Source organism: Bubalus kerabau, chromosome 10, assembly GCF_029407905.1.
Source record: "Bubalus kerabau isolate K-KA32 ecotype Philippines breed swamp buffalo chromosome 10, PCC_UOA_SB_1v2, whole genome shotgun sequence".
Lineage (NCBI taxonomy): Eukaryota > Metazoa > Chordata > Mammalia > Artiodactyla > Bovidae > Bubalus > Bubalus kerabau.
Genome location: NC_073633.1, coordinates 13,367,652 through 13,382,804, shown reverse-complemented (window position 1 = coordinate 13,382,804; position 15,153 = coordinate 13,367,652). Strand labels below are relative to the sequence as shown.

Here is a 15,153-nt window from a genome sequence, read left to right as displayed (position 1 = left end):
GAACCCTGTATGGAACAACTGATTGGTTCAAGATTGAAAAAGGAGTACAACAGGGCTGTCTGCTGTCACCCTGTTTGTTTAACCTATACACTGAGTGCATGAGAAATGCTGAACTGGATGAGTTACAAGCTAGAATCAGGATAGGCGGGAGAAGCACCAACAACCTCAGATATGCGAATGATACCACTCTAATAGTAGAAAGTGAAGAGGAGCTAAAGAGTCTCTTGATGACGGTGAAGGAAGAGAATGAAAGAGTCGGCTTAAAACTATTAAAAAAACTAAGATTATGGCATCTGGCCCCATCACTTCATGGCAAATAGAGGCAGAAAAGGTGGAAATAGTGACAGATTTCCTCTTCTTGGGCACTAATATCTCTGTAGATTGTGACTACAGACATGAAATCAGAAGGCGATTGCTTCTTGGCAGGAAAGCTGAGACAGACCTAGATAGTGTGTTGAAAAGTAGAGACATTACTCTGCTGACAAAGGTCCATAGAGTCAAGGCAATGGTCTTCCCAGTGGTCATGTATGATTGTGAGAGCTGGACTGTCAAGAAGGCAGAACACCAAAGAATTGATCCCTTCCAACTGTGGTGCTGGAGAAGGCTCCTGAGAATCCCTTGCACAGCAAGATCAAATCAAGCTTAAGGGAAGTCAACCCTGAATTCTCATTGGAAGGACTGATGCTTGAGCTGAAACTCCAGTATTTTGGTCATCTGATGTGAACAGCCAACTCATTGGGAAACTTCCTACTTCTGGGGAAGAGAGGGCAGAAGGAGAAGAGGGGGTCAGAGGATGAAATGGCTGGATGGCATCACTGAGGCAATGGACATGAACTTGGGCAAATTTTGGGAGATGGTGAGGGACACAGAGCCCTGGTGTGCTGCAGTCCATGGAGTCACAAAGAGTCAGACACGACTGGGCAACTGAACAACAACAACTCCTCTTAGTATCCCTAGACCTTAAGATGGTGGTTTTGCTTAATTGACTATGTCAACGTCTTTGACTGAGAAGATCACAGCAAACTGTGGAAAATTCTTAAAGAGATGGGAATACCGGACCACCTGACATACTTCCTGAGAAACCTGTATGCAGGTCAAGAAGCAACAGTTAGAACAGGACATGGAACAGACTGGTTCCAAATTGGAAAAGGAGTACATCAAGGCTGTATATTGTCATCCTGCTTATTTAACTTATATGCAGAGTACATCATGAGAAATGCTGGGCTGGATGAAGCACAAGCTGGAATCAGGATTGCCAGGAGAAATATCAATAACCTCAGATATGCAGACAACACCACCCTTATGGCCTCTAAAGAACTAAAGAGCCTCTTGATGAAAGTGAAAGAGGAGAGTGAAAAAATTGGCTTAAAGCTCAACATTCAGAAAACAAAGATTATGGCATCCGGTCCCATCACTTCATGGCAAACAGGTGGGGAAACAATGGAAACAGTGAGAGACTTTATTTTGGGGGGCTCCAAAATCACTGCAGATGGTGACTGCAGCCATGAAATTCAAAGATGCTTGCTCCTTGGAAGAAAAGCTATGACCAACCTAGACAGCATATTAAAAAGCAGAGATATTACTTTGCCAACAAAGGTCTGTCCAGTCAAAGCTATGGTTTTTCCCAGTAGTCATGCATGGATGTGCATGGATGTGAGAGCTGGACTATACAGAAAGCTAAGTGCTGAACACTGGACTGGAAGAAACACAAGCTGGAATCAAGATTGCCAAGAGAAATTTCAATAACCTCAGATATGCAGATGACACCACCCTTATGGCAGAAAGTGAAGAGGAACTAAAAAGCCTCTTGATGAAAGTGAAAGTGGAGACTGAAAAAGTTGGCTTAAAGCTCAACATTCAGAAAATGAAGATCATGGCATCCGGTCCCATCACTTCATGGGAAATAGATGGGGAAACAGTGGAAACAGTGTCAGACTTTATTTTTTGGGGCTCCAAAATCACTGCAGATGGTGATTGCAACCATGAAATTAAAAGACGATTACTCCTTGGAAGGAACGTTATATCCAACCTAGATAGCATATTGAAAAGCAGAGACATTACTTTGCCAACAAAGGTCCGTCTAGTCCAGGCTATGGTTTTTCGTGTGGTCATGTATGGATGTGAGAGTTGGACTGTGAAGAAGGCCGAGTGCCGAAGAATTGATGCTTTTGAACTGTGGTGTTGGAGAAGACTCTTGAGAGTCCTTGGACTGCAAGGAGATCCAACCAGTCCATTCTGAAGGAGATCAGCCCTGGGATTTCTTTGGAGGGAATGATGCTGAAGTTGAAACTCCAGTACTTTGTCCACCTCATGCGAAGAGTTGACTCATTGGAAAAGACTCTGATGCTGGGAGGGATTGTGGGCAGGAGGAGAAGGGGACAACAGAGGATGAGATGGCTGGATGGCGTCACTGACTTGAGGGACATGAGTCTGGGTGAACTCCGGGAGTTGGTGATGGACAGGGAGGCCTGGCGTGCTGCGATTCATGGGGTTGCAAAGAGTCGGACACGACTGAGTGACTAAACTGAACTGAACTGAACTGAAGTGCTGAAGGATTGATGCTTTTGAACTGTGGTGTTGGAGAAGACTCTTCAGAGCCCGTTGGACTGCAAGGAGATCCAACCAGTCCATTCTGAAGGAGATCAGCCCTGGGATTTCTTTGGAGGGAATGATGCTGAAGTTGAAACTCCAGTACTTTGGCCACCTCATGCGAAGAGTTGACTCATTTGCAAAGACCCTGATGCTGGGAAAAATTGAAGGCGGGAGGAAAAGGGGATGACAGAGGATGAGATAGTTGGATGGCATCACTGACTCCATGGATACGTGTTTGAGCAAGCTCTGGGAGTTGGTGATGGACAGGGAGGCCTGGTGTGCTGCAGTCCATGGGGTCACAAAGGGTCAGACACGACTGAGCAACTGAACTGAGTAATGTACCACCAGAAGCAGGACTGGGGCAAGGCAGGGAGATGACTGCTTTAGAACTGATAGAAATCATGCTTTTTCCAATTTTCCAGGTGCTAAAAAAAGAGAGTCTAGACTCAGATTTGCCCCTTCATTAGTTTTGAGATTGCCTCTGTATTTCTCCCCATTATCCTTATATCATCGCTAGAGAGAGGAAATTGAAGTGGCTGTTGTTCCTCATGTGTGCAACTGTTTCTTTTCCCTTTGTCTTTAAAAGTTGACGCCACTTCTGCCCAAACTGTGCCTTGCTCTGTCCTCTGCCCCTTCTTCCCTTCTCGCCCATGGTCTCATCATTTTCTCTCTGGTTTTTCCTCCACCTTTGCCAGTCTGGCCCTCCCCTCCCTGCTTTTAGCTCTCCCCGTGCCCTCCTCTCCTCATCCTTCCTTTACTCCTTATTTCCGTAAATTAACATATTATGAGCATTAACTGGCAGCTACCCTGAGAAGAGAGGAGGTGGGGGTGGGGGGAAGAAAACATTACCGCCAGGTTTGAACTAATTCCTGCTGCCAGCCCTGAGTCCTGTGGCATTTGCCATGGGTGTGAAATTGCAATAAGCAAGGGTCCGTGCTTATATTTCTAACCTTTCCTCTGTTGGTGCTGGAGACACGCATTGAATGTTGAACAGTCATCCCATGCTGTCCCCTTTTCAGGGTATCACCTATCCTTTTGAAAGAGAATTGAGAGAAGCTCAGATTGGCGGTGGGGGGAGGACGAGGGAAGTATCTAGAAATACAGCAGGTAAATAGTAATTTAGCATCTGAGTAATGAGCTGCTTCAAAACGAGACATTAATTTTGTAAGAATTTACCTGGAGCATAGATAGACAATAGATAAATAGAAGGGCTTCCCGGGTGGCTCAGACAATGAAGAATCTGCCTGCAATGCAGGAGACCCTGGTTCGACCCCTGGAGAACGAAATGGTTACCCACTCCAGTATTCTTGCCTGGAGAATCCCATGGACAGAGGAGCCTGGTGGGCTATAGTCCATGGGGCTGCAAAAAGATAGATAAATAAAGATATTTATATCATTCAGAACTATAGAAGAAAATGTTTCTAAAATCACCCTACATTCTTTTAAAAGGGATGAAGCATTGAGAATGGTGAGAAAAAAGAGGTTCAAATAAGGATAAAAATGCAGCCTTTGACATCATTCCCACCTGTCTTAGCAGTGTGTATTCTTCGTCTCCACATGTAGCGTTCATTAAGCAGATGTTCTCTGCAGCCTGCGGGCACTCAGTACTTGAAGGAAAAGAATCTTTTATAGCATCCAGTCTCGTGACACACAATACGTGTAACACATGTCGGCTGTAACTCTGGGCCAGGCCCTGTGTTCATGTTTATAAATATTATCTTATCCCACCCTGAGACCAGCCCTATGAGGAAAGTAAAATGATTACCCTATTTTTGAGAAGGAGAAACAGCCTTGAGAGGTTAAGTAAAATGCCAACATCAGAGCGGTGGCCATGTACTCGGGTTTTTAGCAGATGCCTTGATTTCTTCATCTTTTGGTTTTCTTTAAATTGTTTGAAGGTATTCCACACCCAATCCAGCTACCCAGTGCCACCCTTGAAGACTGGCAGACAGGCTGCTTACGCTGCCTTTCACATGTCACCAGGTTTAAGGCGGGGGCTCTTGTTTGCTTTCTAGGTCTCAGGAAACAGATTAGGGAATGTAAGGCAAGTGTTTTTTTCCTTTAAGAACTTGGCGGAAAGTTGAATTCTGGTTATTTTCAAACCCACTCCTATCCCATTTGCCCAGTCTTCGTCACACAGCCCATCCCTGGCTTCAAAGGAGGCTGGGAGATACAGTGCTGTGCCTGGGGGCTGCTGGGGTATTGTCTCTTGCTAAAGGAAGGCGATTGTGGGCGAGGGAAGAGGACAGCCCGTCACCAGGCCATTAACAGACTCTATCAGAGTGCTGGCCTGAAATTTTTCCTTTAAAAAAACACCAAGATTTACTTAAATAGTATAAACAGGTCTTAGAAGGATCCTTCAGGGACTTAGTCAATTTTCAAGCTATGTATACTTGGCCATGAAATATTATTAAGCATCAAGGACCTCTACTTGGGTCCAAGCTTTGTGACCTTGGACACACTACTGATAATTACTTTCTCTCAGCTTATTTTCTCATCTGTAATTTTGTCCTGATAATACCAACCCTAACTGTCGGTAAGGATAAGGATTAAATGTAATAGTTGAAGAAAGATCCTGGCACAGAATATTTGCTCAAAATTATGCCTCTTTATTACAGTTCAGTCAATAAGTTTTTAATACTTTTTGATAGGAGAAAAGAGAAGGCAGAAGTGGGAAATTTGTGTACAGAGGTGAGCTGAAAGTGAAAAGTGAAAGTGAAATCGCTCAGTCCTGTCCAACTCTGCAACCGTATGGACTGTAGCCCGCCAGGCTCCTCCGTCCATGGGATTTTCCAGGCAATAATACTGAAGCGGGCTGCCGTTTTCTTCTCAGGGGATCTTCACAACCCAGGGATCGAACTCAGGTCTCCTGCATTGCAGGCATATTCTTTAGCCTCTGAGCCACCAGGGAATCCCTCACAGAGGTGAGTTAGCCAAAATAAAATGAAAGAATAGTTGGGAGTATCAAGAGAAAAATATTTTTACTGAAGTAAAGTTGATTTACATATAAGTGTTTATATTTTAAATTAACAGTGAGTTAGTTCAACTAGAGTTTAAAAGATATATTTTTCCACAGTGTTCTGAAAACATCTTTATTTTGTCTTCATTCTTAGAGAATATTTTTGCTGGATATAGAATTCTGGGTTAACAGTGGTGTTTCTCTTTCAGCATTTTAAATATTTCTCTTGGTCTTCACTGTTTCTGACAAGAAGTCAACCTTAATTCTTACCATTGTTTCTCTGTGTGTAATGCACTATTTTTCTGTAGCTACTTTCAAGATTTTCTTTCTCTTTGGTTCTCAGGAGTTTATGATGTACATAGAAGTAGTTATTCTTTGTATTTTTTCATACTATGGTTTGCTGAACTTCTTGAATCTATAGATTTATATCTTGTGCTAGATTTTGGCAATTTGGGTCATTATTACTTTTTTCTGATCCATATCCTGCTTGTCAAGTCTTGGGACTATAATTTCACATGTTTTAAACTTTCTGATATTGTTCCACAGATTCTTGGGGATCTGTTCATGTTTTTCAATGTCTTTTCTCTCTCTTTTTTGGGATGAATAATTTCTGTTGATTAAGCTTCACGTTCACTGACTTTCTTCTTTGTCATCTCTATTCTTCTCCTAAGCCCAACCAGTGAATTTTTATTTTAGGTATTTTATTTTTCACTTCTAAGATTCACATTTGACTCTTCTTTTAAATAGTTCCTATTTCTGGGGCTTGAGAAGGTTTAGACCAGGGGCTGGGATCTTTGATGCGGGGGTTAAAACTGTGGATTCCCAGTCATTTTATCAAGGGTCTGGATAAATGGCTGGACAGGAGAGTTTTGCAGGTTTGGGCTCAACTCAACAGGATACTTATTACTGGTATTGGCAAAGAGTGAAGCCAGACTTCCCGTCCTGCCAGCCTCACCCCTTCGGCAGCCGGTACGAGCAACAGCAGGGCGGTTACCCTCCTGGCTACAGCTCTGGCCGCGGGACGGGTGGAAATGGACCCAACCTTTATTCTGCGTGTGAGACCTCCGGACACCCCTCTGAGACTTCGCTTCCACCCAAGGAAACCACATCTGTAGCTGAAAACCAAGATGAAGATTCACTAGAAGATCCAAATCTCCACTTGAATATTGAGGAACTCAACAAAGAATTTATGGTGAAAAGTGAAGAGCTCTACCAATCTCTCATGAATTGCCACTGGCAGCCTCTCGATACAGTGCACTCAGAAATCCCAGACAAGACTCTCCAAGAGCAAGATGCTCATTAAGCTACCCAACTACCATATTTATTGTGTCTTGTTTTGTTTTTGTTTAAAAAGTTCTCCCAGGAAGGCACTGGATTGTGTGTATAAATACAGATTCTTGAGAGAATGTAGTGTAAATAAACGTTACCAGCACGTTCAAAAAAAAAAAAAATAGTTCCTATTTCTCTGCTGCGATTTCCTATTTGTTCATTCATTAAAAGCATATTTTCTTTTATGTTCTTGAACATAGTTCTAACAACTATTTTAACTCCTTGTCTACTAATTTCAGTTTGTGGGTCATCTTTGAGTTGATGTTCATTGATTTCATTTTCTCTTGAATCTTGGTCACAGTTTTAAAATGTATTTATACATTTGGATTATATTGTGTACATCGATGATACATTATAAAGACCCTGGATTCTGTTTTGTCTTTCTGAAAATTATTATTTTATTATTAAAACAGGCAGCTAACTTGGCTGGACAGCAGCCAAAATCTCATTCAGCACTTGTAGTCTTAGTGTTCCCACCCAGAGTAAATCTACATGTTGAATTTACATTACCCTAATTTTCCTCTTCTTAGCTGCTTCTGTAATTACAGGTCCAGACTCTCAGGAGAAAATAACTATGCATTGGAGGTTATACTTTATGAATCAACTTATTTTTGTGATGGAAAAAATAGCAGTGCTATTATTGACAGATTAAATGAGAAGCAGTTTAACTAAGGATAAGTGGCTGGAGTGAGGTCACCATAGTGGTGTTAGGATTTGAATTGAGTGTTTCCAAATTCATTGCTTAGTTCAGAGAACATATTGATTAACTATTGATTGATTTGTGACAAGTTAGATCAATGAACATAGATGAGTTCAAAATAGATACTATTATTCAGTTGTGAGTCTTAAAAGGAAAATCAAATAGAAGACTTCAGATCTCCTTTTTTGCACAGATCCCTGTTAACATCAATTAGATTGTGTCCTGCTATGATATTCTAATTTTAACAAAAGGAGAAAATGAATTGATTTTAGTGTTGATACTTCTTAACATTTAAAAGGAAGTACTTCCACTGAAAAATATGAACACCTTAACCATAGAATAAATGGCTTGACATTTGTGAGAGCAAAGTAGTCAATACAAATATTGAAAAATAAATCATTAACCTCACTATTTCTAAGTTCAATTTCAAAAACTTGAATATGTCATTAATATATTTTTCCTTCTACTTTCTCTTGATTAAGGCAGCCTCTTTCACAAGGAAGGAGTTGGCTGTTTTCCCTGATATGCATGACTCTTGGATAGACTCTTAGATTCTCAATTCTTCCCTATCTCCTCACTGCTTTAGTATCAAGGTCCCCCATAATGAGCAGGAACAACAATGAGACAAGAGTTAGTCATGCATCTTGATGGGTTAGTAAATATCAGACCCTCATAGGAGCATTCCAGGAAAGGCTATATTCTCTCATTTGAGTGTCTTGACATTGAAAATGAAGCAAAGCTAGGAATTCATTTATAGGGTCTACTCCCAAAGCACGTTACTATGTCAAGTTTTTTTGACAGTCTTCCAATTAACAGGTAGAGTCTCATCTCCCTTCCCTTAAACGTGGGCTTCCTTTAGTCCGCAACTCTAAACACTGTGGGACCCTGACAGTGGCATATGGAGCTGTCCCCTGCAGCTTTGCTGAAGCCAGGAGGCTCAAGGGGGTGTGGCATGGTACATCATGGGCACTTGCCATGCCCTCTGATCATACCAGCCTGGAAGAACTTTTCAAGATACAAATATGCTTTCAAAACACTCCCCTATTTTTTGATTGGGTTATTTGTGTTTTTCTGTTATTGAGCTGCATGAACTGTTCCACATTTTGGGGATTAATCCCTTGTTGGTTACTTAACTCTGTATAGACATTTCTCCAAAAAAGATCACATGAAAAGATGATCAACATCAGTAATTATTAGAGAAATGCAAATCAAAACTATACTGAGATACCACCTCACATAGGTCAGAATGGCCATCATAAAAAAAAAAAAATTGACAAGCAGTAAATGCTAGAGAGGGTGTAGAGGAAAGGTAATCCTTCTGCACTGTCAGTGGGGATGTAAACTGGTGGGGATGTAAACAACAACTATGGAGACTAGTGTGGAGTCTCCTTGAAAAACTAAAATAGAGCTACTCTATGACCCAGCAATCCCACTCCTGGGTATACACCTGGGGAAAACTATAGTTCAAGAAGATGCATGCACCCCAAAGTTCATTTCAGCACTATTTATAGTAGCCAAGACATGGAAGCAGTCTAAATGTCCATCAACACATGAATGGATAGAGAAGATGGAATATTACTTAGCTGTAAAAAAAGAATGAAATAATGTCATTTGCAGCAACATGGATGGACCTAGAGATTATCGTACTGAATGAAGTAAGTCAGATAAAGACAAAGACAAATATCATATGATATTGTTTATATGTGGAATCTAAAAAAAAAAATGGTTCAAATGAACTTATTTACAAAAAAAAGAGTCACAGATGTAGAAAACTTATGGTTACCAGGGGGAATGGAGGGGAGAGATAAATTGGGAGCTTTGGATTGACATATAATACTACTATTATATATAAAATAGATAGCTAATAAATACCTATTGTATAGCACAGGAAACTCTACTTAACACTCTGTAATTACCTATATGGGAAAAAATCTAAAAAATATATGTATATATATAAATATATGTATAACTGATTCACTTTGCAGCAGAAACTAACATAACATTGTAACATAACATTGTAAATCAACTGTACTCCAACAAAAAAATTAAAAAAACATTCCCCTAATTTATATTCTTCAGTGGTTCTTCATTGATCATAGGGGGCAAAAAATCCTTACCATGGAATGGGTTTGGCCTGTCTCTGCTCTTATATACCATTCTCTTCACTCTGCCCTCCAGAAAATTGATATTGTTTCATTTCCCTAAAAAGCCATAGGGCCTTTGCATATGTGGTTTATTTTGCCTGGAATGGTCAGCCCACCCCTAACTCCAAGCCAACGCAATACCTCTTAATCATTACTCCGGTATCAGTTCTGTTACTTCCTTGGGGAAGCCTTCCTTGATCCTTCAGACTGGATCAGGCTTCTCTGAAAGCTTATTTTATGTTGTATATTTCTTTAAGTGTTCATTTGATTAATGTCTTTTTTCCACACAAGACTGAAGCCCCAAGAGGACTGAGATCATGTTTCAAATTGAATAGCTGGAATATAGAAGGTAAGTGTGTGTGTGTGTGTGTGTGTATCTGTGTGTGTGCAGGTGTGCATACTTGAGATTAGATGCAAGCCATTTGAAGCATTTGTATTCTTTGGGTTTTAGGGATCTTTTCAAAAACCTGCATTCACCAAATTTTCTACTGAAGAATATACATCTTTGAGGAGCATGTGCTGTTTTTCCTCCCCTCTGGGGTCATCTTTGGCTTTAGACTCCACCTCTCCTCTGAAGAAGATGCTAGGGAGGCGGAAGTGATGAGATCAGTGCAGAGGAAAGCCCCATGTTAATCTCCTGCAGCAGGGATCCTCTTTCAGTCACTGGCTACTGAAGAAAGAGTCTCTAGCCTCTGCTCTCCAAAATGAACGTGACTGAAGGACATAGACACTTTCTTTTTGCCCCAGGATTGTTGAAATATATATATATATATATATATATATATATATATATAGTTGCCAGAGTGGTCCAGACTCCCTTAGTGTGTTTGGAAATTAGAAAATTGAATGGATAAAAGGGGAATAGAAAGAAACTCTATTTCAGAGTTTAATGGCAATAAAGACACCCTGAGAGCCCCCATTTTGGGATGATTAAGAACAGGGGTTGAACGTAAATCCCAGGAATTATCTGGGTTCTTTGTGAGGACTGATGAAGCCACATTTGGAATACTATGCACAGTTCCAGTCACCTTATTATAAAAGGATATTATAGAAATGGAGAAGGTACAACAGAGGGCAAAGAGAGCCACCCGGGGATTTAAGGATTTTAGCTATTCAGAGTGGTCTTCTTTGGAAAAGAAGAGATTAAGTGGGAACTCATTAAAGTATAGACAATTCTGAAGGGAATAGAGAGGATAATTGTTTCAAGGCTATTTGAGTTAGTGTCAAATACAAGAACAAGGGGTTAGTAACTTAAGCTAAGAAAGCAAATTTAGACAGGCATTTTCTGAACCGAGTGTAAACTATATAAAACAAAGGACTGAGTATGATAAAAACAAGAGACAGTTTTTTCAGGGAAGGAAACATGTAATTTTTTCCAATTTGGTTCATTTGCATTAAATAATGAAGAGTGATCTTTTTTTCTTTTCCACTTTGAACAATTATATCTTATCAGCGGTGTTAAAATTAAAAAGGGTTAGAGTGGCTATTTATAATCTTAAAGCATCTAGAGGGTATGTTGCTAGCTCTAGAGAAAGAACACATGGTTAATAGCCTCTTGGCTTTTCTCTGCCTCAAAATGTTATAGATTTCTGACCTGAAACTGCCACAATTCCCCATTACTATTCAGAGTTTTGTGCCATTGACCTGTCCTAGTGAAATTCTACATTTGTTCAGCCTTTAACATATCCAAAACAATGATAACCTGTGTAATAAATACCATGTTACTTAGGCAAAAACTTGGGGCAAGGTAAGGGGGGATAATTATATAGTATATTAAAATATTGACTGTAAGTGGTGGTTTGTTTCATGTTGATCTTAAGAACTGTGCTGCAGTTCAGATGGCATTTATGAAGCACCAGCTACATGCTAGACCCCGGGGAAGATTCAGTGACTACACACAAGGTACCTGCTAAGTATTTGGTGAGTGTATACCATCTCTATCTTCAGTGAACTTGCATGATAGAATGACACTGGTACCAAGAGGGAGGGAGTAACAGTGTCATGGGGGACAGAGAAGAGACCATTCGAGCCCTAGTCAAGAGACAGGCTTTGGGGTCAGTTTGAAACCCTCCTCCATTGCTAGCCGTGTCATCTTGGCAAGTCACTTCTCTGAGCCTCTGTTTGTTCATTTATAAAATGAGGATGATAGGAAACTCCTTCAGAGTTTGAAGATTAAAGTGAATTGATGTATGTGAATTTCACATTGCTTCTACCTAGTGGGTGCTCAAAAATGGCAGCTGCAATTATGAGGCTGAAGGAAGAGAACGGACAAAGGCCTCGCAGTAGGAAGCAGATCTAGAAACCTTTGATGGTTTCATGAGTGGAAGTTAATTCTCTAAATTTCTGTTTCTTCATCAGTAAAATGGGGATGAAAATAGTACTTCTCTTGTAGTGTTAAAGTGTATATGCAGTATAAAGTGCTTAGCACAATGATTTGTGGTTAGTAAGTACTCAGTAAGTATGAACTTACTGTCCCTGCCTCAATGAGAAGCATCAAGCCCCTGTGTTAAACTAGCTTCCCCTTCCTTTTAGAGACAAAGTGACTGAAAAAGAAACTAGCTTTTGTGCTCCCACTAGCCTTACTGCCATTCTCCTTATATGTTACTTAATAAACAATGAAGTCTTCTTGAAGGAAGTCTCAGAGTCTCTCATTTGTGGAATACATTAAAATTATGTAGTACAGACTTAAATGTCACCATATACTTAAACCCCAGAAGATAGTGAAGGACAGAGAAGCCTGGTGCGCTGTAGTCCATGGGGTCGCAAAGAGTTGGACACGACTGAGCGACTAAGCACAGCACATATTCACTGAACTGGAGGGCTATCCATAATTTATCATTATTATTAGGGTATTGTGCTAGTTCCTGCTGTACAACAAAGTGAATTAGCTATAGGTATACATCCATCTTCTCTCTCTAGAGCCTCCCCCCAATCCTACCCTTCTTGGCCATCACTGAGCACCAAGCCGAGCTCCCTGTGACACAGCAGCTTCCCACTAGCTCTTTTACACATGGCAGTGCACATACATCAATCCCAATCTCCCAATTCACCCCCGGCACACACATGCTCGTCCTGCCCTACAAATAGCTTCATCTGTACCAGCAAAGGGTCTTAATCAGAAAAGCACTCCCAGAAGGGGGCCCAGAAGGAGCACAGTTGAGGAGGAATGCCTTGGGGGACTAACCACCTCAGGCTGCCTCCCACCCGTTTAACTTAGCTGAAAAGCATTTTACTGGGAACCTAAAGTTGGGGAATCCTAAGCAGGGAGGTTGAAAATGAATGGGACACAGACCCCACCCTTGAGGAAATCTCAGAGCTGCTCTGAGACTGCATGATTGTGCTCGAGCCAGGAAACCACAGTTCTTAGGACCGCGGAACCTAGGTCAGGACAGGCCCTTCCTCTCCTGCCCCTCCATTTCTGCAGCCTGTTCTCCAGCCCTCTCCTTCTTTCCACCCTCCCCAGCCCCACGAGCCCCACCTGAGAGAAGGGAGCTCTATTAATTTGGGCATAAGACAAAACATTTAAATCCGCTGTACTAGACTCCATGTTATGGCAGAGGCTCTGTTCTCAGGTGGGGGCGGTCAGGCATTGGGGTCACCCAGCTGTGGCCCGCTCCTTTCTGGGGCTCGCAGGTTGAAGGGGGATCGACACGGGGAAGACAAACAGGAGGACTCCAGAAGTGAGTAGGGATGGATCCTGGGAAGATGGCGGGAGGAAGGGGAGGTCGTAAGGCGCAGAGTCAGTCAGCTTGGATCTGGGAGAGCTTGTCTCCCAGAAGGCCAGGCTCCAGCTGGGTGAAGCCCTCTTCGTGCTCCTAGAGCCTGTGACCTCGCCACGTGCCCTGCTCTGGGCACGGCCGGCCTCCTCCGCTACCCGCCCTCCCGCATGCTCACCCAGCCTCCCCAGCCTTGTGCCGGGGCGCAAGCTCCCTGCCTCCTACCCTCTGGGAGCAGCCGCACCTGCGCGTGCCTCCCAGCCCTCGAATCTTGCGGTGCTTCCTGGGACCTGCCAGCAGGTAGGATCTGCTGCGGCCTCCGAGGGCCATTCTGTGCCAGGGTCAGGGCTTGGTGGGGGTGGGTGCTCACTGCCATGAAAGCGGGAGGTGCGCGGGGGCGATTCTGAAGCCAGTATTTGCGCCGCCTCCCCGAGGCCCTGAGGGCTTCAGCTCTGGTTGATGTTGCTTCCTGAGGCCCTTTCTGGTGTCATTGCCCACTGCCTGTCTGTGTAGAGTGGCCTCTTCTAGACGTTTCATATAAATGGAATCATATAATACGTGGTCTTTTGTGACTGGCTTCTTTGACTTAGCATAAGGTTTATTCATGTTGTAGCATTTGTCAGCTTGCCATTCCTTTTTATGGTCAAGTCGTATTACTTATCCATGGTATGGTTAGATCACATTTTATTTATGCGCTTGTCAGTTGATGGACTTTGGGGTGTTTCTTTTTTTTGCTATAATGAATAATGCTGCTAGAAACAGTCATGGTCAAATTTTTGTGTGGACATATGTTTTAATTTCTCTAGGGTATATATTTCAGAGTGGAATTACTAGGTCAAATGGAACCTCTAGGGCTTCCCTGGTGGCCCAGATGATAAAGAATCTGCCTGCAATTCAGGAGACCCGGGTTCCATCCTTGGATCAGGAAGATTCCCCTGGAGAAGGGAATGCCTACCCACTCTAGTATTCTTGCCTGGAGAATTCCACGGATGGAGGAGCCTGGTGGGCTACAGTTCACAGAATTGCAGAGTCGAACACCACTGAGTGCATTATCACGATGTACCTCTGTATTTAACATTTTGAGGAACTATCAGACTTTTCTTCTGCAGAGGGTATATCATTTTACATTTCCACCAGCCGTGTATGGAAGTCTCAATTTCTCCCAATACTTGTTTGTTTTTTTTATTCTAGCTGTCCTAGTGGGTATCTCATCGTGGCTTTGATTTTTGTTTCCCTAATGGCTAAAGATGAATATCTTCACATGTGTTTATAGGTTATTCTTATACCTCCTTTGGAGATGTGTCTTTTGCCCATGGGCTTGTTTGTTTAATAATTGTTGGTGTTACTCTGGGTTCAGTGTTGACCCTCTTTTCTCTTCCATACACATATACATTAATCCCCACTCCTTATTTTCTACTTTTTATTCTATCACATTGTATTCAACAAACATTTATTAAACTCCCAAAATGTGCTGGTACTGTGCTCAGTGGTGAAGCCAAATAACCAGGAATAAACAATTGAGGTCCTTCCCAACAAGAAGTTTGTGCTCTTAGAAGGGACGAATATATTAAATAAAGAAGCAGATAAGTAAGATCATGTAAGACAGTGGAAGAGCTATGATATTAATACAATAGTGATGAAAAAAATCCTGGTGGTCAGATGAGGGGAGTGGACATTACTTTAGATTGGGAGATTGGGCAAGGCCGCTCTTGG

General features: G+C 42.0%; 2 protein-coding genes and 1 long non-coding RNA gene across 6 annotated transcripts in view; all 3 read left to right on the top strand.

Annotated features, from left to right (window-relative positions):
- The window catches only part of LOC129620865 (uncharacterized), a 56,901-nt gene extending 45,285 nt beyond the window's left edge, over nt 1-11,616 (top strand). For 3 of the 4 annotated variants that reach the window (XR_008698758.1, XR_008698757.1, XR_008698762.1), the window contains exon 6: nt 5,426-5,524. This is a non-coding gene — a long non-coding RNA (uncharacterized LOC129620865). Of the gene's footprint in view, nt 1-5,425; nt 5,525-10,015; nt 10,074-11,544 lie in introns of those variants that run through there. The other variant, XR_008698759.1, reaches the window with a different exon arrangement.
- LOC129620864 (putative uncharacterized protein C6orf52) lies at nt 6,315-7,002 on the top strand. Its single transcript, XM_055536638.1, has one exon. It carries the CDS (start codon nt 6,402-6,404, stop codon nt 6,852-6,854), a length of 453 nt encoding a protein of 150 aa, XP_055392613.1. The 5' UTR covers nt 6,315-6,401; the 3' UTR covers nt 6,855-7,002.
- Nucleotides 11,617-13,259: 1,643 nt separating the features above from the next.
- TBCA (tubulin folding cofactor A) overlaps nt 13,260-15,153 on the top strand; it is a 211,483-nt gene continuing 209,589 nt past the window's right edge. Inside the window, exon 1 of the mRNA XM_055536636.1 lies at nt 13,260-13,404. Within this exon, the coding sequence (XP_055392611.1) occupies nt 13,275-13,404 (130 nt within the window). The 5' untranslated portion in view covers nt 13,260-13,274. The remainder of the gene's footprint in view (nt 13,405-15,153) is intronic.